We start from the raw sequence: 27332 nt of genomic DNA on the forward strand, positions 1-27332 counted from the left end.
GCGTTTGTCCACAGACAGCTTTCCAGGTCATGTGGCCAGCATGACTAAACCGCTTCTGGCACAACAGAGCACCGTGACGGAAACCAGAGCGCACGAAAACACTGTTTACCTTCCCACTGGAGCGGTACCTATTTATCTACTTGCACTGGTGTGCTTTTGAACTGCTAGGTTGGCAGGAGCTGGGACAGAGCAATGGGAGCTCACCCTGTTGCAGGGATTCGAACCGCTAACCTTCTAATTGGCAAGCCCAAGAGGCTCAGTGGTTTAGACCATGGCGCCACTGCGTCCCTTGTTGTGCTATGGAAAACGTTCCGTCAACACGGAGCCTTCCCCTTTCTGCTTCCTATGCATGCTGTTCTGGGGGTTCTCCTGAGCACCCCAGAGCCAATTTTGGAGGGTGCGGGGGCACACGGAGGAAGGAGAGTGGGGAGAGTCTCATTGCATTAACAGAAGCATTTGTGCAGGCTTCTGCCAATGGGATTTGTTCCTGTGGTTACCTTTTCTGTCTGTCTCATTCAAGGGCTTTTATCATGAGGTAGCTACGCCTATCCTGAAAGAGATTGAAATGAAGTACCCAGACAATGCCGTACTGGAAATAACTCAGAATAATTTCAAGCTGCTCTTTGATGGCTCTGAAATTGTTGTAGCTGGAAAGCTCGGCAATGACGTTGATGATCTTCCTGTGGAAATTAAGGCTAAAGGAGTAAGTAAATTGCTTCTTTTGTATGAACAACTTTGGGCTGCGTAGTCATTTTTCTTTCCCCAACATTCTGTGGTACATTCTGCTTTGAAACTAAAAACTCTGCTTTTCCTTTTATGATTTTTTAAAGTATTTGAAATTCTTTAAGGTGAAAAAAAAATCCTTCATCCAAATATCCCAGGGTGGTTAACAACAGAAAAATACAAAATTAGAATATAAAATACATAATAAAACAGATATAAAAACAAACCAATGATGTTCCCTCCCACAAACACATTTAAGAAGCCATAGAAGATTAATCAGTCAAATGTGTGTAGAAAAGAAATGTTTTTGCCTGGCGCCTAAAGATATGCAACCAGGGGCGTAGCAGGTGTAGGGCTGCTGGGGCGCTTCAGGCACATTGGGGGGCCGGCTGCTCCAGCCCCCCTCCCTGAGCCAGCCCTGAACTGCTTTGCAAGACCCCTCAGGGAGGGCAGCATGAGGGGGACACCGCAGCCATGCACCCTTGAATCCCAGCCTCTCCACAAAAACATGAGCTCACAATTGTCTTGTTTCTATTGTTTTATTCATCATTTGTTCATTTTATGAATACAATAGATGCCAACTCTTCTCTCTTCCCTCCAATCTTAAAAGTTTGCTTAAATAGGTTTTCCCCTCTAACATCAGTATGTGTAGAAAACAATATGTGTTCCTTATACAGTGGTACCTCGGGTTAAGTACTTAATTCGTTCTGGAGGTCCGTTTCTAACCTGAAGCACCACTTTAGCTAATGGGGCCTCCTGCTTCTGCCGCGCCACCGGAGCACGATTTCTGTTCTCATCCTGAAGCAAAGTTCTTAACCCGAGGTACTATTGCTGGGTTAGTGGAGTCTGTAACCTGAAGCATATGTAACCTGAAGTGTATGTAACCCGATGTAATGGTTCTAGGGGTTGCTCGTGCGTAAGCCGGTGCCAACACCTGGCTGGGTTGCCTGAGTGAACCTTTTCTGTCCAGACAGCCACTCACCCGTGGCTTTCTCAATCGCTGGCAGAATCCGTCAGTGGGTGTTTCTTAAACTTCTTCCAGCAAAGAAGCTCTTTGACGCCTAGTCTCCTCCTACTCTCTCTGCGCGAAAGCCTTCTGCGCAAGGAGGGCGTAGGCAGTGGAGGACCCCTACTCTCCCCGCTGGTCCCCGGCAAGGAGTCATGGGACCGCCTCGCCGCTTCCCCCATCTGCCCCCCTTCTCCACTGGTGCTACGCTGATTCTCTTCCCCAGAAGATGGGCTGCCTCTCCCAATCCCAGGATGCTCTCTGGAATCCCTCTGGAGCTTGCTCTCTCCCTCCGGCACTGATGGCAGTTCCCTGACACCCGAGGTACCACTGTATTTAGATTGAGTGTTACTTTGAATAACTCACACTCCCCTCTCGCTTTCCAGCATGCCAGTGAACTTACTCTTAAAGAAGAGGCAAATATAAGAGAAAAGGAGCAAGTATTTCAGCATCAGAAATACATCTTTGGAAATTTCATTGAGAGATTATGGGCCTACTTGACAATTCAACAGCTACTAGAAAAATCGTAAGCTAATAATAGTGTGGCAAGCTCCGAACAATGTGAGATTCCAGGGGTTCTATGTGCTCACCTAGGGTTCATGTTTCCCTGGGAATGAGACTGTGGTTTCTTTATGATACACTCATACCTTGGTTGTCAAATGGAATCAGTTCCAGAGGTCCGTTCGACTTCCGAAAACGTTCAACTACCAAGGTACAGTTTCCAATAGGTTGCAGGAGCTTCCTGCACTCAATCAAAAGCCGCGTCAGATATTCAGGTTCCAAAGAACATTCACAAACTGGAACACTCACTTCCAGGTTTGCAGCATTCAGGAGCCAAAACATTCAGCTACAGAGGCATTCAGGATCCAAGGTACAACTGTGTATGATTTATTTACACGTACATACAAACACAGCCTCTTATGGAGGGGTTCACAGCATTAACACCTCAAGAGGATTATTCTTCTCCTATAGCCACAACCTTGGATCTCAACAGAAATCAGGCATGGCTCTTTCTCTGCCTTCCCAGCCTGCACCTTTGCTTCCAGATTCAAGTTCCCATAACTTAACTCCTAACCATGGCCTTTATCTTTCTAACTACCAGCACGTTGGGACGCGAGTGGTGCTGTGGGTAAAACCTCAGCGCCTAGGACTTGCCGATCGTATGGTCGGCGGTTCGAATCCCCGCGGCAGGGTGAGCTCCCGTCATTCGGTCCCAGCTCCTGCCCACCTAGCAGTTCAAAAGCACGTCCAAGTGCAAGTAGATAAATAGGTACCGCTTTATAGCGGGAAGGTAAATGGCGTTTCCGTGTGCTGCGCTGGTGCCGGCTTCGTCACGCTGGCCATGTGACCCGGAAGTGTCTCCGGACAGCGCTGGCCCCCGGCCTCTTAAGTGAGATGGGCGCACAACCTTAGAGTCGGACACGACTGGCCCGTACGGGCAGGGGTACCTTTACCAGCACGTTGGGGGGGGGTCACCCATTTGCTGTCTGGCACATATCCACTTCTTTTGTTACCTTAACAGTCCCTGACCTCACCAGGAAGCTAGCCTGGCTATTCCAGGAATTTGAATCCTTGATTCGTTTTTAACACTTGCTGGATCTAGGGATTAGAAGGGTCTCGGCATATAGCCTACTCCCTCACAACTCATAACACAATGTTAAGTGAGTAATAGTTGCTTAGTGACTTGAGAAACACTTCTTTCTGCAAGATCTTGGCTCATGCTGATAATCCCTTGGCTTTCATTATTACAGTCACATCCACACCATATATTAAAAATTGATATTTTATTGAAAATTTTTCAATTACAAAACAATAAAGTGATGCAAAAGGAGGAAAAAGAACAAAAAACAGAACACACAACTGTGTAAAGGAGGCAAAAGCATTATATGAATACATACAAAAATACCCTAACCCATACATTCTTTTATATATTTGATATTATTATCCTAAAACTAAAGTAAATATATATTTAAAGCACATAGGTTCCTCCACAGAACCCCAGGAATATAGTTTGTTATAGGTTCTGGCAATTGTGAGGAAAATTACATTCACAGAATTCTTTGGGAGAAGCCATGACTGTATAAATGTGCTTTAAATGTATTGTGTGGCTATGTCTGTTTCAGTGAGAGGATGTAAATCATAGCAGGTTGTATCAAACTCAATTACTGTGCACATGAAACAACGTCTGCAAGCACAGCACAACTCCCCCCCATCTTCTCCCCTTGCTTGTCCCCCAAATCTATTCTGGGTTCCCCCCCAAACCCTTCAGAGCAGGTTAGAGGCTGGTGTAGGGGAACCATGGGGGTAGGAGAAGGAGGGGAAGTCCTGTTACACTTGTGGGTGTTGTTCTGTGTGTGCAGTTATCTAGTTGGATACAAGCCAACATTCCTAACATAAAACCCAACGCATATACGTAAGTCTCTGTATTTTGTTTCACTGGATCATGTGTAGAAAGCAGACAGTGCAGATTTTGCCTCTGTACCCTAGTGCTTCAGCTGATGGAAAACAGCAGGAAAACCTGGAAGCTCAAGTTTTGGACATCTCCTTGAAGTTTGGATTTGTTACACCTCTCACTTCCATGGTAGTCACTAAACCTGATGCTCAAGAGGTGGCAAACAAGCCTACAGAGGCAGGTAAATCAGAGCAAATTGCTCCCATCTCAAACTGAAGTGATACATGCATTTATCTTTTGACTCTCATCCAAGTTCAGTGCTAGAAGAATGAGTTGAGAGCTCTGGCTATGTGGGCGTGTTGGGAGAGTTGGGTGTGTTGGTAAAACAAGGATACAAGGATAACTATAGAGACAAGACAAAATAAAAAAAAAAATTCCTTCCAGTAGCACCTTAGAGACCAACTAAGTTTTTTATTGGTATGAGCTTTCATGTGCGTGCACATTTCTTCAGATACTTTTCGACTATGGCACTATGGCAGACCAACACGGCTACCTACCTGTAACTAGAACTATAGAGACAAGGATAATGATGTGATAGCACTGATATCTTACTGGTGCTGAATATACCTTTCATAGAATCATAGAACTGTAGAGTTGGAAGGGATGCCAAAGGATCATCAAGTCCAACTTGATGCAGGAAACACAACTAAAGAATTCCTGGCAGATGGCCATCTAACCTATGTTCAAAAACTTCCAATGAAGGAAAGTCAACCACTTTCCAAGGGAGTCCATTCCAGTGCTGTCAGAAATTCTTCCTGATGTTTATTTGGAATCTCCTTTATTGTCATTTGAATCCATTGGTTTGTTGGTTCCTGGAGCAGCAGAAAACAAGCTTGCTCCATCTTCCATGTGACAGCCCTTCAGATATTTGAAGATGGCTATCATATCACCACTTAGTCTGCTTTTCTCCCGTCTTAACACCCAATAGCCTCAATCATTTCTCATAAGGTTGATGGCCAGACCCTTGATCATCTTGGTTACCCTCCTCTGCACATGTTCCAGCTTGCCAATATCCTTCTTAAACTGTGATGCCCAGAACTGGACACAGGACTCCAGGTGTGGTCTGACCAAGGCAGAATAAAGTGCTACTATTGCTTTCCTTGGTCTGACAATAGAAAATAGTGTGAAATGCTTAGAATGATATAATAGGCAGACTCTCTGGCATTATTCCTGAACTGGTTTGTGGTTTTCAGCAATAGAATTTGGTTAAAGACTGTCAGTGATTGTCTGTTAAGTCATGTTCATACCCATTGAAATCCAATAATTTCAGTGATAAGTAATTTAAGTCTATTGTAACGTTGTTGACATATCTTTTCTGGTTTCCACTGAGCAATTTAGGTACCCCAAAACTGTGAAATCGTACTATTGTTATGAAATAGTTTTCTCAAAAAGGTCACTCGAGGAAGGTAACAGATTAGCACACATTACTTCGCAATAGCACCCAAAGGCTATTCAGTTGGTGCAAACACAGGAGAAACAAAAATACAGATGGAGCTTACACTCCAATGAACCTGTCTTTGTTTCTTTGTCCAGATAATGAGAATATAAACACTGTTGCAGCTGGAACGTCTGGTATGTAATCTACTTCAACCATTTAATACCAGTAATTTATTCCTAAAAATTTATATACTGTGAGAAAAATGATCTAACCATGAGACTCTCTCATAGGCATGAAGAAATCTTCTAGAATTGTAGGAGGTAGCGATCCTCGTGACAACTCCAGGAGATATCCATTTTCATTTCCATCAAGAAGTAGAATTGCAGGAGGGAAATTCTTTTTTGGTGGTTCCTTGAATTACCTATTTGATTCTCGAGGTATTTCTATCCTGCTTTTATCTCAAACAAAGACTACGGGACAAACATATGCTTATGCAAAGGTTCTCTCTTCCAGAAAATGTTATTCCAACCCCCCTCCTCTTTGGGGGGAAATCTCTTGCTGAGTTTGGATTTGGTAAAAAGTAGATACTACAAGTAAGAACGTCTTTCTTCTTTGAAGTGAACCAGGATATATAGTAAAAAGTATCTCAAAATCATTTTATAAACAGAAATTTATATCCAACATTGTTTGGATACCCATGGCATCCTGGAATAGAGGGCGCCACTTTGCAGTGGTTCCATCTCCCTGAGAGGGGAGGGGTTCATGAGGGGGAGGGGAGGCAGTTGACAACTTGCAAGGGAAGGGAGTTGATGTGAGGGTGGGAGTGTGCTGGGGGATATGCAAGGTTGGTGATCGGAGCCCCTAGTAAATATTCATACAAATAATAAACTAATTAAAAGTGTTTTTAAAGCGGGCGGAAAGAATGCCTGTAGTTGGCTGAGCCAGAATTGGGAGGCTGACGACAGCAGTGGCCTTTGCATCTGTCCATCCTATGTCCTAATGCAGTTTCCTTCCGTCTTAAGGGAGGGTGGGTTTAGGAGTGACACCCTGTCAAGATGAGAGAGAAGTTCAGCTGAAAGGTTGGCTGCTTAGACACTTTGACTCCAGCCAGATGGCTCCTCCTCTTGTACTGAGTGAGCTCTCCTGGCTGTGACTCTTAATTCAGTATTACTCAGCTCCAGCTCCACAGTCTGTTTTCTGGAGTGTTGAGAATTGAGGCACTTATCTCTCTCCTGTACAGAAGTTGCAGAGTCACCAAAAATCCGCCAACAGCAATGCTGAAGTCGTATGGGGTTAGAGTGGCTCTGTTTCTCTCTGGAGATGCGGAGCCAGAAGCAGGGTTTCTCTTCGTGAGCCATTGGACACAGCCATGTGAAGTTGGAAACACAATGTGTGCAGTTGGAAAAAGGAGGGGAGGGAACTAGAAGGATTATATTTATGTCAGGGATAGTATGGACACAAATTGTATTAGGGTAGAATGTGCTTTGCTTCTGTACTTACACATACTGAAACACTTCCTTCTTTTTCAGTAGGACCATCTAGGCGTTACTATGACCATCCCCAAACCGATTTTTCTATTACTGCTGCGCAAGGTAATGCTCCATCACATTCTTGTATGGTTTAGGCCAGGCATGTCCAAAGTCCGATTCAGGGGCCTAATCCGTCCCACCAGGCGATTTAATCTGGCTCCCATGGCAGTACATCCTAAATCCTAAAAAAAAGCTCAAAAATCCTTTAAAAATCTCAACAACTGTGGTCGGCCCTCACGCATGTTCACTTCATCAAATCTGGCCCTCTTTGAAAAAAGTTTGGACCCCCCTGGTTTAGGCTTATCTTGCACTCTGTGTTCCTTCTTCTGCAGCCATTGTAAAACAGTTGGTCCCTGGGAGCCAATGGTGGCATTTTATAATGGACGTAAAAATAAAAGTTTTCTGCTTCCACAGATGGTTGGGCCCGCCTCCTACTTTTAAGTACAGCACTCTCTGTGCCAGTGCTATGGGTTTGGCCACAAGTATGTAGACAGGACAACATCAGTGTTCTTGTAATTTGGTGACTGCAAAGAATTGGATGGACCTTTCCTCTCAAATCAATGGAATACACACTTTTAGCACACTCAATGCACAATATTTAAGAATTAAAGATTATTTGTTTTTTGTTTTCTTGGAGGAGTGCTACACTCACCGTTTTCCTCTCCCTGCTCCCCACAGGTGGGTATGCGAGGCAGAGGAAAACTACTACTAATTCAATAATCCCTTTTCTCTTTCTTAATCTCATGGTCATAGGTTTGAGCCCTGTGTTGGGCAAAAGATTCCTGCTTTGCAGAGAGTTGGACTAGATGACCCTTGGGGTCCCTTCCAACTCTATGATTCTATGATTAATCAGTTTTGTGAGACTTTGGTTTTTGTGTAATTTTCTTAGTCGCAACTTGAGGCAGAGATAGCCTTGGGAAAGATTGAAAGTTGGGAGGGTCTCTGTATGGGGTCCTGAGGTCCTTGCTCCCAACTACAGCCTCCAGGTTTTTGCTTTCCCTTCATGTGTAAGGGATTTTGAACAGCTGTTTAGTAAGTGGCTTAGCGTTGCTTCCTGGTGACAGGTTATTGAGCATTCATCCTCATTTGTTTGCAGAATGTTTTCAGAGAGGTTATATAATGGCTCTGGTTTATTGAAGATTTATTCTGTTTTGTTTGCAGGGAGGTTGCGCAGTGCTGCATCAAACATTTGTTATCTCACAATTTCCAGTGCTTTTTCATGCCACATTCTTTATTGCAAAAAGTCTCTCTCTGTGTCCAAGAGCATCAAATATGCTTTAGTTGTGCAACTTGAATTTGACAGTGTGAAATTGTATGACACCCACAAAATTTTAAGTGTCCTGTTCAGTGTTCTTGGGAAAGGAGGAATGCTTGTTTTTTTCCCTTGAGAATAAATATGCATGAAGCTGCCAATGTTCACTTTCTGAGTGTTTTTGCCTGGCAAGATTTTGCCCTGTTTCAGGAACATCAAGTGGCATTTCTCCTAGATGAATCTTTCAGCCAAATGTAGTTGGCAATTGATATACAGTATTTAAAAGCCACTTGGCAGTATTGTTTGCTGCATAGTGATTGTGATTTAAAAAATATATTAGGAAAAAAAGTTAGGGGTAGCAATGTGTCCCTATACCTTAAGTGGGAGATGTTAAATAAAAAATAAGAATCCTGCTAAATAGAAAAATACGAATCCTGTTAAATAAAAAGTAAGAAAAACAAAAACAAAAAACAGAACCCCAGTCCATAGGACCAGTGATGAGACATGATGGGAATCATAGTCCAAAATCTCTGGAGGACACCAGGTTATGGAAGGTTGATCTAGTACCTATGCAGTATAACAGCAGAAAATTAACAATTTATATATTTTTGGGTTATTTAGATTATGCGGATTATTCATACACGTTGCTGGGGGGACACCCTGGTGAGTAATTCTCACTTTATTCTCTATTAATATATTTTCCCCTCCATGAGGTGTTTCAGATATGGGTACATGTATTTGGAATCCCATTGGTAAGGTGGAGGGGAGCAGCTTACAAGACTAAGTGGGGAAATGTTTGGTGAGGAACAGGTTAAGCAGCACCCAAGCCACTCCTCAGAACAAATTCAATCCCCCAACATCCCCAGGTGGAGCTTGGAAGGACTTCTGCCTGGAACCCTGGAGAACTTCTGCAGTCAGTGTAGACAGTCCTGAGACAGATGGATCAATGGTCTGACTCAGTATAAAGCAGCTCCTCTCTTCCTAAATTCTCAGCCTTCTGAGGTTGCTGTTCTTTTTTATATCAAAAAAACCCCCACAGACAACCTTTTCAGGTTTGTTAAGAGTGCGTGTGTAATATGTAGCATGCGTGATTTGGGAATTGAGAAAACTCAAGGTGTCACCTTCCTTAGTGCTTGTCCTGTCTCTATCGCTTAATTTTAAATCCACTCTACGGGGCCTTTGTCATATGTGAGCAGGATGGCTTTGGGCCACCAGCCACCATTTGAAAACAGTATGGAAGACCCAAATGTAGCTTTGGCATGACTTCACTGAAGGTTTGGCAAGACAGGTCCAAACTTACAAATTTCACTATCCTTTTAAAAATGACAATATTTTTTGGTTTCTACTGATTCCTAGGCAACGTTCAGTCTCTCCCAGACACTGTTAATGAGTATCCAAGTTTCATTCTTCAACTGACTCATGAAAAAAATCCCATTTGTTTAAATATCAATGGACAGTTGCAAATACCCATAACCCTGCTAACTGATGCAGGCAAAGGTAAGCCTTCTAATGTAAAGTGCTGTCAACTCCCTAACTTTCATGTCAAGCATTTTGGTTGTTTCCAGAAATCTGTGTGAGTGCATTTTATTTGACAATGAAATATATTAAAACCACTGACCCAGAAAATCTCAACACTATTGGTCTTGTAGAGCTTACACTGAAAAATTTTGTGACATGGTTTTCTGTTGCTAATATCATGCATTAGTCAGAATACGTGGTTTTACATGTCTCATTCCAGTTGTTCAAAGTGTTTCACATATTTATTGTAGAAATCCTTCCTGCAACATTGAATCACATGTCTCACTTTTTAATATTGTTATTTATTCTTATTATTTCATGGTCCATAGGCCAACATAGTACTTAATCAGTACTATTTGTTTTAAAGGTTGAGGGTCCAATTTCAGAGTTTACTTCTTTTATACCTGCCTGTATCTTCTCTCTATCTGTCATCACATGTCTTACTTTGGTAAGTTATGTACATTTGTCAATACTAACCAACAAATATAGGCTAGTTGTGTCATCTGGTTCTAGCTGTTGCTCTTGAGCTTATATCACAGTTTTATTTATATTAAATTGTTGCTTAGTAAACAGCAATATGTTTCTTGCGTATGATCCTCATATTTATTTTAACTATTATATTTTCAGGGATCCAAGTGACTGGCAAGCTTGGAGAAAACAGAAAGTTTGTGGAGTTCAACGTAATCTATCAGACACCCAATGTGCAAATCAACGTGTCAATGGGAGAAATTATACTGAATGATCAGGGCAATGTGAACTCTTTCCCATGGACAAAGGCTGCATCTTTAACAACTAGAGGGTAATATTTTATATTTTCAGTTTCTTTTCAGTGTTGGTTGGTCTGACTTTAAGGCTATACTTAATGCTACTTTACATTCTTGAACTCCTAAACTTACATAACTTTTCAAAGCACAAACCTTTGTTGTTCATGCATCCAAATAACAGCTTTCATGTGAAATTCAGTGGATTCCCTCATTTTGGGACTTTAAAAAATATTGGTTTTCTCTTTGAACAAAGCATTTTAATTTCCTATGAACTGAGGTAGGTGCTTCATAATATATGTTAGCTTAGACTGGCAAGAAGCAGTTAGTTGGCCAGAAAATAATGAAATTGACTCAGTAGCTCAAGCTGAAATGTTTCAGTGAATTGTGCCCACTGAGCTTTGTTCTGGTTTATTTCGTGGCTTGGATGTCACAGCATCCAGATACAATTGGCAGTGGTGCCGTTTTGGACAGCCTTACTGGAGGGGGTGTTGGGGGCATAGAGTTACAGTGATACCAATCATGAGATTATATCTTGCCCCCCATACTTTTTAACACCAATGCAAAACAACTGAAGCTAATCTTAGGAAGACAGTGGAACCCTGAATTGGTGTCTGGAGAGTGTCCTAATCAAAATCAAATGATCTCAATTTCAGGAGCTGATTTTACCTTTAAATGTAAAGCCCTAAATAGTTTAGGGTCAAGTTATTTGCAGGAACCCTACAAACCTGCTAAAGCAAGATGGTAGCCCCCTGAGACAGAATCTTTTCAATAGTGGCCCCACATCAGTGGAATCTCCTCCTCAAAGATCTTTGTAAGACACCTTTTTTGGTTGTTTTTACATGGTCTCTTAATTTTTTTTTAGTTTTCTAAGCTTTCCCTAATGATGACTTTGTCTTTCAATGTTTAAGCCTCTCACTCTAATACAGGCTTCTATTGCTTTTTCCTTGGTGTTCACTTTCTATTCTGATTGTAATAATTTTTACCTGTTGCTGGTAACTATTGTGTCATAAGAGGAGTGTAAATATTTTTTTTAAAAAAGAAATGCAACAAGAACCAAATGCATAAATGCCTATTAAATTATGCCACCTTGAAATTGGGATTGCAGATCAAGAGGTAATTCAGGGAATATTGAATTGTTACAATACATATAGTGCCACAACTCTACAAACATTTGGTATTCTATAGTAATAATGTATATATTTCTATATATTAATATTTATTCATTTATTTCAACATGTATATATTTAGAAATAACAGCATCACTTCCTTCCTAGGTTGAGCTTTCTTATTGAAAAGGAAAGGAGTCTTTCACTATCAGGACCAGATGGTATCACAATACAAGTTTACTTTATGAAGAACCCTCTTAATTTCCTTGGATTGCACTTCAAGAATAGTGAACTTTTTTCTAACAACATTGCTGGACTTTTTGGTATGTATTCAGATTTTGCAATGAAGTAGCAATCATCATGCTATTTACCAGTAAGCTTGGTTTTGATGTAGCACTATAACTTAACACTATATACCTTATATCCTTGGAACAACTCTGAAAGGAAATGAGCATGAATGTCTCTACATTTCAGATGGAGTGGGGATGAGAAGGGGAGCCCTGATTTAGTGGCTTTCCTAAGTCACCTAGTCAGTTCATGATACCTTAAGTTATGTTTCAACTGGCAACTGTCTGGTTCACAGCTCAATCTCTCCGTCACTACACCAATACTTGTGAGAATTGGGGTGGTGGTGCTGACATGATTGTCAGGAGAGCCACCGAAGATCTTCCTCAGTTTCCAGGCCCAACCTGATGTTCTTACTCCTATCTTTGGAGAGGGAACCCATGGCAGCCTCTTGGCCATGGCTCCCTTCTCCCTGGGGCTCACCGTTCCTCACGTACAAGGCAGCTCCACCTCAGAAAAGTGGACAAGTGTTGAATAAATGTCTAGAGAAAACTCGGAGAAACACTGAGCTTCTTGTTTTATGAGTAAAACTACCTTCTCATGTTTAATTATTGATTATTATTCATAGTAGGCGCAAGTGTACTGCAATCTATCCATTTTGTTTGCTATAGGCCTGTCAAAGGCCATGGTGAGCTGCCCCCCCAAAAAAATACTTCCATCAAGATAAATACTAGACTAGACAGTAGTCAAATGTATCCTAAAATCAAGCAGGAATTAGCCTTTATTGGAAGAGGGGGTGAGACGCGTATTGTAGCTGCTCCAGCATAGCTTTGAGAACTGCAGTTATTTTCCTGTGTTTTTCTTTGTGTTCCCCAGGTCAGTTTTACTCTAATAAACGTCTTCAAAGACACAGCAATAGAAAGAAGATGTTGACTGTACGAGGACAATCATATAGTTTCACAAGGTAAAAGCCACAGAAAAACACTTGTTGTAGACTATATGAATGTATGTGTGTGTGTGTGTGTGTGTGAGAAACTTGTTAAGATATCTGTACTTTGTCTTCTTTTCTCTAGCTAAAAATGCCCAGGTACCCTGAGCTTCTCTTTCACCACATACCTTACACTGCTCTGCAATTTGGGAGGGGGCAGTATTTTACATGAAGAAGAATGTTGAAAGTGATAATAAAATATAGAAAATTGGAAGTGTTGTTCTGCAAATGCAGCTCAAAACAGTGTTGTCATGAATTTTCATATCAGCAAAGTATTTGTGGCCCTTTAGGAGCCTCAAGGAACAACCCACACCTTTTCTATGCACATAAAAATATATACGGTATTTTATGCTTGAAATGCAACTTTTCCCCCACTCAAAAGTTTTGAGTCATCCCCATGCCTTTCAGGTCTTCAGCACATTCATTAACCTCTCCCTTGTTACTAGCTTTCCTCGGCCAGTTCCCCCAGTCTTTGCCAACGAAAAAAAATTACCCCTTGTGAAGGAGCGGGGGGTTAACATCAGTGGGGAGGGCTTATTGGGTCCTTGGACCCAATGTCATGCCAACCCTTACCCTGCCTGCTGCTGTCAAGAAAGATTTGGCCTGGTTTTATCCCATCACCACTGTACAGTCTTGCTGTTTTGCTGCTCTCATGGGTCACATAATGCGCCTGCCTGGGCAAATGAATTTTGCTATACAGTTCTCCAACCAACCAATGTTTACAAAAATACATATATTAGGGGGAAATGTGCATACAAATGTTAGTGAAAATGACATACAGAATGCATTATATTAGAGGAAATTGCTTTCAAAAATGCGTTCATTAGTAAAAAAACACATCCCAAAATGTGTTTATTAGGAGAAATTTGCATTGAATGTTGATGAATCTTCATGAGGATTTTTCGTTTTTATACTGTGAATTGCTGCATAAATGTGGAAGGCTGAATTTAAGATGGGAAAAATGAGAAATGGAGATAAGTGAAATTGGCAGATCCTTTCATCCCATTTGCAAAGGAAAGGGGTTTGCTAGCAAAAATCAGGGGAATGGCTATAAATGCAGTCATGTTAAAACAAAAATCTTTTGCAGGGGGATAACTGAGAAGCCCATGTGACTTTCAAGGGGGCTTTTACTTTCAATGGGCACTTATTGTTCTTTTCTCTTTCATTTTTAAGGCAAAACAAGCAAGATTACAGGATTGAACAGGGAGCCAATGTCAATTTTACCTGCTGGTCACTGGATATAACTCCTTGAAGAACAGCATTTAAAGCAGTAAAAATGTCCATCTTTTGTATTAAGTGTAACTATTACATTTCATTTCAGTGATAACTATTAAAATTGTAAATGTTTAATGCAGAATTTTAAATGTGGAGCTATTAAATCTAATCATCTAATTGGACAAATTTCAGGGCAGGCTTTTGTTTTGTTTTTTGCTAATTTGGCAACACGTACAAGGAACAAAAAATTATCATTTATGGTTACTAAAAGGGAGGGAACCAGTTTGACAAAGACACTATGTGGGGTGGGGTTGTACACGATCTATAATACAGTTACTAAAAATATTCTGAAATCTACTGCTGTTCAGGCTCTTGTTTTCACCTTTATTTCACACAAAAAACACCATCTCCTAAGGAAGAAAGTGCTGTAGAAAGTCCCCTTCACTTAATGTGCTATTATATCATGTATTAAATACAGTTATGGTGGTACAGAGATTCTAGATGGATTTTGGAACAAACAAATCACAGTGTAAACACCTGCCATGTATATATGATTAATGCTATTTTTAAACAACATTTCAAGAATCCTTAGGTTTCCAGCAGGAGGGTCACCCTGCTACCACTGGGGGAAATGGGCTTTTTCACTAGCATGGGCCATGCTATCCCGATGATGCCATGTCCTATCAGCTCCCATACCACCAGTGTAACATGAGAAGGGGACTAGAGACAGTCCCAGGAAATCCTGTATTCCTATTCCATTATGAGGGGTTAAACATTGCTCCATTAACTCAAATACACTCACAGTCCAATTTGTGATTAGGGTGCCTAGCTCACTTCAATAACAGTATTGCAACATTCCTCTCAGAAATGCCCCAACAGTCTTTCTAAGTTCCAGTTTCATGCACCCTGTATTTAAAGAGGATAAGAAACAGTTGACTTAAACTTCATTTTTACCATACCATTTCACCCCAAAGGGCCTTCAAATTCACATTACCAGTATTGTCCATTCATTTCCGAAAGTATAGACTTAGAAATATGGAAATCTGTTTTATAGATTAGGTCATAATAATATTCATCCATCTAGTTCTGTAATGGCTACTCCAGCTAGCAATGTCTTTCCAGGGTCTCTGGAAGAAGGTCTGATCCATTTAGTTGCAGGTATCAGAGATTGGACTTGGGACATTCTACAAAGCAGGCACTCTGCCACCAAGCTACAGTCATTCATGGGTGCCAAAGGAGCCATTAAATCAACATTTAAGAAAGACTTTGCCCTAACCCATTGGAACAGCGTCAAAGCATTAGGCTTGCAAAACTACATATACAAAAGAGTCGTCCTCATCCAAGACTGTACTCACATAGAGTTCCAAACAATCCCCACACAGCTCCTCTTCCGAAGCACACTTCTGATCAATGGTATTTCTGAAAAGCTATACGTGAAGACCTTTGTGCTTCTCTTAAAGGAACATTGAGGAGGTCAAATGTCTGTTTATCTAAAGCCAATAGATAATCCGAAGATAGTACATTTGCAATATGTTTGCCTGCCAAATGTGTGTGCAGTGCTGGTCATTTCACCTCAGAGCAGTTGGAAAAGGTTCAGAAAAGGGCAACCAAAAAGATTGTGGGGATGGAGTGAGTCCCCTATGAGGAAAGTTTGCAACGTTTGGGACTTACTTGATTATAGAAAAGGTAAGAGGTGACATGGTAGACATTTATATAATTATGCATGGCCTGGAGAAAGTGGCTAGAGAAAAGTTTATCTCCCTCATATCACTAGAACCTGTGGGTATCCAATGAAGCAGAACGTTTAAAGCTTCAGGACAGATATTTTTAAAAGTACTTCTTCATGCAGCTCAAAGTCATGTGGAACTCACTCCCACAGGAGGCAGTGATGGCCATAAACTTGGATGGACACAGACAGCTTTCAGTGTCATGTGGCCAGCATGACTAAACTGCTTCTGGTGCTACGGAACACCATGACAAAAGCCGGAGCGCACAGAAATGCCGTTTACCTTCCTGCCGCAGCAGTAACTATTTATCTACTTGCACTGGCGTGCTTTCAAACTGCTAGGTTGGCAGGTGCAGAGATATCGCAAGGTGGGTGCGGTGTGCCCCGGGTGCCACCTCTGAGGGGGATGACAAAATGATGTGCGGCAGTCAACGGTTGTGATAGACGCCGTTGCTTTGGTGCGCACAGGCTTCCCACTGCCAAAACGGTCCACCCAGCGGCTCTCCCTCAGGTGTATGGTGGCCGACAGGCTCCTCGCCACAGGGCACGCGATGTCCCCCCCCCAAAAAAAAGGCTGGCTCTGCAAAAGCTCAACAACTTTACCCCCCTCCCCAATGAAATAAAGTCAACTCATTGTTGCAGGCAAATAATAATTCACTGCGTGTGTGGGGGGGGTGACAATAAATTTTCCACACTGGGTACCACCTGACCTTGCTCCGCCACTCGGCAGGATCTGGGACAGAGCAACGGGAGTTTACCCTGTCGCGGGGATTCGAACCACCGACCTTCTGATCAGCAAGCCCAAGAGGCTCAGTGGTTTAGACCACAGCACCACCCACGCCTCCCATGAAGGATAAAGCAATAAATGGCTACTAGCCAAAATAGTTATGTTTCCCCTCCTGGCTTTTCTTTTTCTTCTCTCTAGCAGTCTTGTGTTCTTTATCACACAAACACAAACTTTCTTCCCCATTGTCCCCTTTCTTTTCCAGAGAACACACGCACACACACACACACACTTTAATTTCCATTGTCCATAGACCTTTAAAAAGCTGTCCATAGAAATCAAGGGACAAATCTAAAATTTCTCTTCTTTTGTGATTTGGCAACAGATTCCCTCCCTCAAAAAAAAAAATAAAAAATAAAAAATAAAACCACCCCACAATGGCAGCAAAGAGAGGGACCTCTGCTCTTCCTAGTTTCCACTGGTTTATTTAACGAACAAAACCGGGGGGGGGGGCAATGTGGGTGGAGTTTCTGAAAAGCAGAACCTATTTGAATGCAAGTCAGTGGAATATGAGACCTTCTGATACTAGTGAGGGTGGGAAACCTAAGCCAGTCTCAGCCGCCCCTCTGACCTGTCATATTCAGAGTGGTTGCAGAGCTGCTATAAGTCAGTCAGTCTCTCTCTCTCTCTCTCTCTCTCTCTCTCTCTCCTCCTTCCCAAGTTGTAATAAATGTAAACCACAATCCAATGCTGACATGTAACATGGAGGTAACAGCACTACAGTACAGGGTTGTTATAAACTACTCTCTCAGCCTGACCCCTCAACCTACAGTATTCAGCCTACAGTATTCAGCAAGAACTACACTGCAGGGCTGTCATAAGCCACTCCAACCTGCAATATGAGGCCAGAGCTACTTTTCAACCTGAAGTCTGCAGTATGCAGATGATATGCCCAGAAAATATAGCAACCTTGTCATTATTAGCTGTGAAGATATGTGACAGTTTTAAAATGTTTTTGATGTTCTTATTTAGGCATTTACTGAACTCCATTTATGAATTGCGTCCTATGAAACACCGCAAAGTGATTAACAATAATAACATCAAAAATTAAAACAATTTCATATATTAAGCCATCCAAATTCCATGCAGTTACTGGGATAAAAATCCCCAGTTGAAAAAGTTATTCGGAAAATTGTTTGGAGGGAAAGTTCTTCAATAGGCACTGAAAAGACGATGGAGATGTTTAGATGTCCTTAATGTTTAACAATATTTTATTTTAACTGCATCAGACCAGACATGAGTCTGAGCGATCTGGACAGAGTATGGCAGTATTCCTGCATTTGAGGAATTTCTCGCTCTTTTTTCGTGAAGAAACTAGAATGCCAGGATCAGATTGTTTTTTTCTCTCCCCTCCAAGACCTGAAGGCAGGGGCATATCGTGGGGGGCTGTCAGGGCAATTGCCCCAAACACATATTTTGGGGGCGCTGCTCACACCGCCCTCACTGAGTCTCTCCTGCACCACCTTGCAAGGATCACAAAGTGGCTCAGGGAGGCCGGCGTGACGATGCCATGCGCACTTCGATCCCAGCTTCTCAAGGGTGAGGCTGGGTTCAAAGGGCATCAAGAAATGCTTTCAGCAATTGCCACCAGCTGCATAGATAACCATACTTTTATCCAAACATCCTGCAGGGACCCCAAATGACACCTAACACAAGCGAGGGAAACACATGGGACACCCAAATAAAACACTGGTGAACTCACAGTGAGCTGGCTAATGTGACAGACAGGGGCACCCAGGACACAGCCACGTGGCCCTCAGCTCCCTGTGGTAAGATGGCTGCCTACAGAAGGGAACTTCTAGGTGAGATCCCAGGGTAGCTGTTGAAAATGTGTCAAACAGCCTTGTCCAGTGGGCCTGTGGCAAAGAGGGCATCGTGTATGCAGCCCAAGTCATCAACCAGTGAGCCCCACTGTCCTCTCCACAACCCACTCTGTAGCTAGGTTCAACTACCTCCCTCAGCCTGGGAGCAAACAAGAATACCAAAGGTACAGGCACTTGCCTCCCCTTTGGCTTTTCTTCATTTTCCCTGCTTCATTTTTGAAGATGAGGAGGCTGTGGGGTTGAGCTGGAAAGACAGCCAAATTTTGAGACATGTGGGCACAGCCGAAACATCTGCACTGAAAAGACACTCAAGATCCTACACTTAAATTTTGTCTCAACACCAGCTCAAATTTTTGCCTTTGTAAGCTTCAGAACATGAACCTCTGACCTTGCGATGCTGGAGACCCAGCAATCCTTGACAAAGCTGTATATAAATATTTGCTGCTTTGGTTACCTATTAACTTGTTGCAAAATGGATTATAAGGCTGCTCATCCTTCCTGCTTTCTTATTCATTCTTTGACCATGGGGAACCAGCTCCTGTTTTGTACTCTGTTGGCACTGATTCCTGCTCTTGGGACATCCGATTTTTTAATCTCTAATATCAGAAACATCAAGGTAAGAATACATAGAAGCAGCGATTGAAATAATAGGATTGATACAAACAATCCCATGTTGGCACTGAAACGCCATCAAAAGGCTTCAGGGGCAGGGCTCTGCAAGTGTAAATGTATTTCTTCCAGTGCATGAATATCCCTAGGACAAAAACAGAGTGATGTATGGATTATTTCTCCTTGTATCAAAGTAGACTCCTAGATATCCTAGATATTATCTCTTGTACTCAAAGGATCCCTAGATGCCAGGTGTGTCCACTGGCATTATAAGCATCTAGGACTGCAATGCTATACACACTTCTGTGCGAGTAAGGGCCCTTGAATTCAATGGGACTTACCTCTGAGAAGATAGGGTTGCACTATAGGTTACAATTCAGATAATGGGTAAGTCAGATCAGTAGAGGCCCCGCCGCTAGTCTTGTAATGCCCATGTTCCATGTTGAGTGGTGAAAGGTTGGGAGACACTGCTGTCTGAACCCCTGCAGACCTGTTGCCAGTAAGATTAGACGATACTGAGCTAAATGGGCCAATGGTCTGGCTTGGTATAAGACAGCTTCCTATTTTCCCCATCTCTTCTGCACCTAGTCTCCAGAATGATCAGAACGAACCCTCAGAATAAAGTGGACAAATGCTTGGAGTCAGAGATGGCCTCGATGAGGGCTAATAAACTGAAATGCACCTATTAGTGTGAGCATTTCCAAATGAATATGGTGGTAATGAAATTTATTATTTTGTTTTTTCTTTACAGAAAAGAAATGTTGCAAATACTGTAAGTACTCGTCTTATTTTTAAACTTAGGTTGTTCTTGGCATATAGGGGAGGATAGCCTGAGGGGAGATAACGTGCTCTGCCTGGTTTTTAGTGTTTAATTTCCCAATCTCAGCACTGAAATCAGGACACGAAACCTCTCTGCCTTTCCACAGACCATTTGATTGTGACACCCCCCCACACACCTTCAGTATGTGGTGTGAAGATAATATGTTTAATATGATGTCCCTTTTTCTTGTACAGTGGTACCTCGGGTTAAGTACTTAATTCGTTCCGGAGGTCCGTACTTAACCTGAAACGGTTCTTAACCTGAAGCACCACTTTAGCTAATGGAGCCTCCCGCTGCCGCCAGAGCACGATTTGTGTTCTCATCCTGAGGCAAAGTTCTTAACCTGAAGCACTATTTCAGGGTTAGCGGAGTCTGTAACCTGAAGCGTATGTAACCCGAGGTACCACTGTATTTTGTACTGCTTGTCAATCAATGATATGTCCTAGGATGTAAGTCTGAAAATCAATAAAAGGTTTTTTTTAAAAAATAAAAATATCCATCTGCACACTCCTTAGAAATCCTCTGTAAAGAGCAAGCAAAGGGGTTCCCAGCTCAGCACTAAGCACCACAGCGCTTTGATCAGAAAGAAGCCCTTTGCTTGATCTTTACCACCACCCCAGCATTGAGAGTGGGGGAGATGCTGCCTTTTACTCTTAAAGAGCAAACAGTGGGATTTTGTCTCCTGATCTCAGTGCTAAGCAGCACAGCACTCACATTGGAGACAAGCCCTCTGCTTGCCCTTGACAGCATTTTTCAGCCATCTCCACCCCAGGAGATGGCAGAAAATGCTGGTTGTTTGTATGTGCATGCATGTTTGTGTGCAAAGTATATGCATAAGTGTGTGTTGTGAGAGAGTGGAGTGCTCTATGCCTGCATGCCTCTTGAGTTTGTATGTTGTATGTGTGCTGAGTGTCTGTGGTCTGCATGTATGTGGCATGTGTCGTGCATGTATGTGGAGATACTCCCACTGCTGGCATTGCGGCCCTTGAACAAAGAAAGGCTAGTTAACCCCTTAGTTATAGGTACATCCCATTAATGACAAAACCTTTTATTATTACATTGGTTCTGTTTTAAATATTAATGCTCTTAGCCCTGCTAATTATTTCAAGATATGGAATTTGCAATGCAAGATAGGAAAGTTTCATGGTCAGTGGTCAAGGATGATGACAGCTGTAGTCCAACAGTATCTAGAGATTGGGAATCAATGCCTTCAGTCAATTTGGGTTTCCCTGAATTGTAGAAAGAATGCATGTTTTTGAAATGTAATGCTGCAATCAAACTTTGTTCAGCATATTTACCTAAGTTGCTTAATAAATCAAGGACAGGGGGGAAAGTATGTAGAAATAAGGGGTTAAATAAACAAGCAGGAAGAACAAACAAAAAATCAGCACTAAGTTCCTTTTCTTTTGGGAATAGGTTGAGGGTTTGCTGCATGTACAGAACCAAAAGTACACATGTGTATTGTGCCTGTTGGACAACTGGGAAGCAATGAAAGGTTAACAACAACCCCTTTCTTATCAAAATCTGAGCCACTACTATGGTTTTGAAGTAACAAAAATAAAAATAAAATGGAGTGGAGTGGGGGGAATCAAATGAAGGATCTGCTATACTAGGAGAGTTTTTGTCCTTAGATAGAAAAAGCACTCAAGAGCAAGGTTAAGCTTGTCACTTGACTCCTGGTAGTCTCTACAATTCCTCTCTGAAGTATTAGTTAGCAATATTGTCAATAAAGAAATACCTCTCCTCCTCAGGGCTACTTCACACTGTAATGTTTCTGGGTGGGTCCAATAACAAGCACCAATAATGACTCACTCGCTGGATCATCACCTTGTTGTGGTGAGTGGGATTGCCCATTCCTATGACCCTTGTGAGTGAAGCTGTCAAGAGTCTTGTACTCCCAGCAGGGTCACCCAAGGCAGTAAGGTCAAAGGGAAAGAGCTAGACAAAGAATGATCCAAGAAGTCCTCAATGGCAGAACAGGTGAAAGATAGCAAGTGGTATGTTACAATGGCTGTGAAGGTGGATAAAGGCTGCAGCAGATAAGAATCTACCAGTCATTGTGACACTGCGAAGACTGTGTGTTGGTCAACTGATCTACACACTTAAAACAAATTCACGCACAGCTGTCTTCCAAAAACCCATCCTAAACCCCAATCCAAATGTCCCATGGTGATCAGCAAATGCTAATGGGGGCAGGACCAGGAAATATGGAAGCCCCTAGTCATGAACCAGCACATGGTCAGTGGATACAGATTCAGTTGTTCTGATTCAAGGAATGAGGCAGTTGAGTACCTCAGCAGGATCCACTCTGTTCAGCCTGAGAAGGGGGAGGGGCTAGACTGGCTTGGGAAGACAGGTGAACTAATACCAGTGTACTGGAAGAAGCAAAGATCACCAGTGTTGAAGCAAGGATTCTTCAGCATCAACTTTGTTGGGCTGGTCATGTTGTTTGGTTGCCTGATTATCATCTTCCAAAGCAACTACTCTATTCCGAACATAAAAATGGAAAGCGTAATGCTAGTGGTCAACAAAGGAGGTTTAAAGACTCCCTGAGATCTAGGGTGGTATACAAATTTAATAAATAAAAATAAAAATATAACAGTAGCACTTTGGCAATATAGTAGTGAGGATAATGTTATTCCATCTTTTGTATCAAAAATATCAAGAAAATGAATGGTAATTCTATTTACTGTTCCATTTCTGTTCCACGTTGAGGGATTAAAACAGTGTACTGAAATTAATGTTTGATTTATACATATCTTGCTCAGTCAAATTCTGATTGGTTATTGTTTCACTATTGCATCAAACAAACGGTGGTGATTTTTAGTTTCTCTGTCTCTCCAGATCACTGATGGAATAGATATTTACAGCCTGAAAATTGAGTGCTTCGTTACCTCCCGATTTTCCCACAATGTCATCACTAGTCGAGCTGTCAATCGTGCCAATGTCTCCAAGGAAGCCTTATTTGATGTGGAGCTTCCAAAGACGGCTTTCATCACCAACTTCACCATGTGAGTACAACTTACTTTCTAAACAACTGTCTTGAGGAATTGAGCACAATACAACTCAGTCTTCGTAGACTTAAAATACTTGGTGTTTCATTATTTCCTTTGCTTTCCATCTGATTTCTTTAGTTAAAGGGTGATGGTTAGTTTACAAATAGGCTCAGTTGCCCTGAAAATATATCTGTGATGTTTCTCCCCTCACAATGACTGGTCAAGGCACGTTGCAACTTGGATTTCACACGTGATAGGAAAATTGTTGCAGTAAATGTGTTGAGTGAATGTCTGCAGTTGCTCAGCTGGTGGGTTAAATTTTCCTCCTCTGCACTTTTCTTTCAACTTGTCCAATACTTGACCCAACAGTGTTTTAACAACGAGCCCTCTTTGTGGAATGAGTTTTCCTCATGACTGCACATTTGGTAAAAACTACAGTTTCCTCATACAATACTTAGCCTAACATTTACCAACCTGGTGCCTTCCAGAGGTTTTGGGCTGCAATTCTCATGAGCTACAGCCAGCATGGACAATGATCCAATATGATGGAAGTTGTAGTCAAAAAAACCTCTGAAGGGCACCAGCTTAGGGAAGGCTGCTCTACCTCAAGCTTCCTGTGAACAAAGACACTTATGCACAATAACAGAACAATGCGTTTTATTGTTTCAACTGCAAAACTCTGCCACTGTGCGGCCTTGCACTGTTGAGGAGAGCTGTGCCAGTGTTAGGAGGGTGGATCTGTGGGTTTGTCCCATCACACCAGCTGCTACTGCTCAGCTACATTGGCACATGAGTTCATCAAAAGTCTTCTTTGGGGTAATAGCCGTCCCTTCCTTCTCAGACGAACCCAGGTAGCTTCTTTCCATCTAGCCCAGTGTTGTCTACTAACTGGTAGGAGCTTTCTAGGGTTTCAGACAGAACTCTGTCTCAGTGCCAGGGATTGAGCCTGGGGTTTAAGCATGGAAAGCAAGTACTCTGAGCTCAGACCCTTCCTCTTTGACTGCAAAACAATTGATATTCTACTACATGGTATTTAATACACCTAACCCAGGGGTGTTGGGTGTATTAACAGCATCGTTGCTGGTCTCAGCCTCCAATCAGACTTCAACAACACGGCCAAAGGTCAGGGATGATGACACCTGGCATCCAACAACATTGAAAAGTCACCACACTGAATGCCCCTGGCTTAAGACAGTTGAAAACATTCATCGTTTAAACAAATGTACAATGTACCCAGAAAAAGACGAAGTCCTGTAAACTGTAATGTGGAGGGAGGCAATGTGATTTAGTTGATAAGTCATGAAGAAGGCCAATGAAATTATTTTCAGATATCTGCATAGAAGGCCAGATATTTACCTGCTGTTTCTTCTCTAGGACTATTGATGGTGTCACCTACCCTGGAACAATAAAGGAAAAAGAGGCTGCCCAGCAACAGTATCAAAAGGCAGTTTCAAGAGGACAGACTGCAGGTCTTGTAAAGTGAGAGTGAGACCCTTCCATATCCTGATAGTTTATTTACACTCATAGAATCATAGTATTATAGAGTGGGGAGGGACCCTGAGGGTCATCTATGTGGCTTTTGTGTTTATATTTTTCATTCTTATTTTGTGAACCTCCTTGAGATCTATGCCCACAGCATTCTCCTAATCCACCAAGCTTGTAACTCGACTCAAAAAAAGGAATTGGATTTGTCTGGCACAAGTTGTTTTTGAGAAACCCATGCTGGGCTTTAGCAATCACTGCATCCTTTTCTAAGTGATCACAGACTCACTGTTTAATTATCTGTTCTTGGACCTTTCCTGATATTGATGTCAAACTGACTGATTGATAGTCTTCTCCCTCCCCCCCACCGTCAACTTTCTGAAGAGAGGTACAACATTTGACCATCTCCAGTCTGCAGGGTTAGGGTTAGGACCTCACCTGTTCTCCAGGAATTATCCAAGAAGATTATAGACAGAGCCTCTGTGTTAACACCCACAAGCTCCTTTAGTACCCTTCGGTGAAGCTCATCAGGCCCTGGAGATTTGGATTTTTTAAAAAAAGTTTAGAGATCTAAGGGTTTCAATGGGATTGTTACTTTTGTAACATTAATGCTGTTAATCTTGTAACAAACTTCTTTTTAACCTGTGAAGGGCTTCTGGGAGAAAAACTGAAAAATTCAGTGTTTCAGTCAACATTGCAGCAGCCAGCAAAGTCACTTTTCAGTTGCAATATGAGGAGCTATTGAAGAGATCCTTTGGAAAATATGAATTGTTTCTAAAAGTAAACCCGAAGCAGCTTGTCAATAACTTTGAGGTAATGTACCTATTATATTAAATGGAACTGTTGTAAAAGTTTGCCAAAATTATATTGAATGAGTGACAAAAGCTCAAAGAACTGGATGCATCTTGTTAAAGAAGATAGGTGATTGGTTCTGAGTTACCTCTCCTTGCTGCAAGGGTGTTTGCTGTAGTTAAGATGCTTAACTCCCTCCGAACTGTAGTATCTGTGACTTTGTCAATTACAGCATTATTCAAATTAACATTTCAGATCGAGGCAAACATATTCGAGCCCCAGGGCATCAGCTTTCTGGACGCAGAAGGATCTTTCATCACCAATGACTTGTTACCAGTCATACATAAGTCTTTCTCAGGGAAAAAGGTATGTTTTACAATGATACATAAGGACAGTTCCACAGCACTAAAAATGTTCACTAAACTTGAGACAGCAATAATTAATTGGGAGGTCTGGGCTAGATGTTTATTTGTGACTTTGCCTTGTACTTTCAGAGTCTTTAATCTTCAAGGTACTTACTCTCTTGCAATGTTATTGTTCATGTTTTCAACAATAATGCCAGGTGAAGAACAAAAAACCTTTCATAACTGTTTGTTAAAATTTCACATGGATGGATGCTTGTGCTTTCAGGGTCATGTTTCTTTCAAGCCTACCATGGACCAACAGCGAACTTGTGTAGATTGTCAAACAACACTGTTGAGTGGAGATTTTGTCATAAAATACGATGTGAACAGAGAAACCCCAGGCAATTTACAGGTAAACAGAACTAATGTGAACTGATGTGCCAGTGGATGTGATTGTAATGTCGTCCAACACTTGTTTTTGTTTTTGTTTTTCAGATGGTCAACGGGTACTTTGTACATTTCTTTGCACCACAAAATGTTTCACATTTGCCCAAGAATGTTGTTTTCATTATAGATATCAGTGGCTCAATGTCCGGACGAAAACTAGATCAGGTAACCAAGTACTCTAAAATCAACTCGAAATGTAAGCAACACTTAAGTTAATGGAGAGAGGGTGTGTCATAATCATTTATTCCAAGCAGTTTAGACAGAATGCCTGCAGAGTTTAGTGGATGCTTTTGCTGAGTATATGCTTAAGTCATTTAGAGCCTGGCTGCAGGATTATTTAAGGTTTTGTGATTAGGGCAATTAGGGAAATTGCTAGTAGACAACTCACCTTATTTGAGAAACCATTGTTTTCTGGAGAAAGATATTCTATTACTAATTTGTAAACTATTACTGTCCCCTTTTAACTGTCCCCTATAGACACTGTGAAATAGCAGCGGGACAACATTATGAAAGATGAACAGTCTTTGGACAAAACCTCCTTTCCATTCAAGTTTGGCAAGGAATTGGGAGATATTCTTTAAAAATTACATAGATTTTATTTAACTCCCAGAAGACTGCTGATGATGCACCCTAATTGTCAGGAGGTCCTACACATGAGTAGGAGTCCGGCAGAGACACGTGCTCGACTGGCATGTTCTCTCCCTCCTGGTTGGTCTTTCGGGAGATTCAAAAGCTTTCTCCAGTCCGAACATCACAGCGACTAATACCAAGAAGCATTAGCACACTTCAGGATCAGCAGAGTATAGGCAGTCAGTGTTCAGACTCAGTAGCGCAGCAATTTGGCTAATCTACGTTTATTTACATATGTACACTCAGAGCATCGTAACTCAGCTCCTTCCTCTTCAGCATCAGACAGCAAAGAGAAAGAACAGAGGACAAAAATCCTACATCATGGAAACACAGTAATAAAAACATCCTGTCGCTGTCACTTCCCTCAATGTGGAATGAAAACCTACACCGTCATGTGATATAAACAATCCCATGACTGCAACACAGTGAATGAATCCTAACATCCCTCACTAATAAGTTGGAGAGGGTGTCAGTTAACTGGTACCTATTATCATTTGGGGAGGGAGACTACCCCTTAATACAGCACTTTTGGTTCTTCATCTTTGTGGAAATTGGCAAAATTACTTTAACACTTTGTCCACATTAATAATGACCTGATATGATTGCTTATGCAAGCAGCGAGTACTATTATAGTAAGACACTGGAAGAACCTAGAAGGAGTAA

The 27332-nt window shown here is 41.8% G+C and overlaps 1 protein-coding gene across 1 annotated transcript in view; it reads left to right on the plus strand.

Annotated features, from left to right (window-relative positions):
* Positions 1-27332, plus strand: part of LOC310758207 (uncharacterized protein) — a 67367-nt gene that overhangs the window by 9371 nt on the left and 30664 nt on the right. Inside the window, exons 11-30 of the mRNA XM_083604135.1 lie at positions 521-703; positions 2116-2255; positions 4217-4362; positions 5715-5753; positions 5850-5996; positions 7089-7151; positions 8962-9003; positions 9697-9837; positions 10486-10657; positions 11897-12051; positions 12890-12977; positions 14175-14231; positions 18931-19165; positions 19910-19930; positions 22823-22989; positions 24349-24453; positions 25107-25269; positions 25504-25614; positions 25879-26004; positions 26088-26204. Coding sequence (XP_083460261.1) covers positions 521-703; positions 2116-2255; positions 4217-4362; positions 5715-5753; positions 5850-5996; positions 7089-7151; positions 8962-9003; positions 9697-9837; positions 10486-10657; positions 11897-12051; positions 12890-12977; positions 14175-14231; positions 18931-19165; positions 19910-19930; positions 22823-22989; positions 24349-24453; positions 25107-25269; positions 25504-25614; positions 25879-26004; positions 26088-26204 — 2418 coding nt within the window. The remainder of the gene's footprint in view (positions 1-520; positions 704-2115; positions 2256-4216; positions 4363-5714; positions 5754-5849; positions 5997-7088; positions 7152-8961; positions 9004-9696; positions 9838-10485; positions 10658-11896; positions 12052-12889; positions 12978-14174; positions 14232-18930; positions 19166-19909; positions 19931-22822; positions 22990-24348; positions 24454-25106; positions 25270-25503; positions 25615-25878; positions 26005-26087; positions 26205-27332) is intronic.

This window comes from Podarcis filfolensis, assembly GCF_964270895.1.
Source record: "Podarcis filfolensis genome assembly, chromosome: 2".
In the NCBI taxonomy this organism is placed as follows: Eukaryota; Metazoa; Chordata; class Lepidosauria; order Squamata; family Lacertidae; genus Podarcis; species Podarcis filfolensis.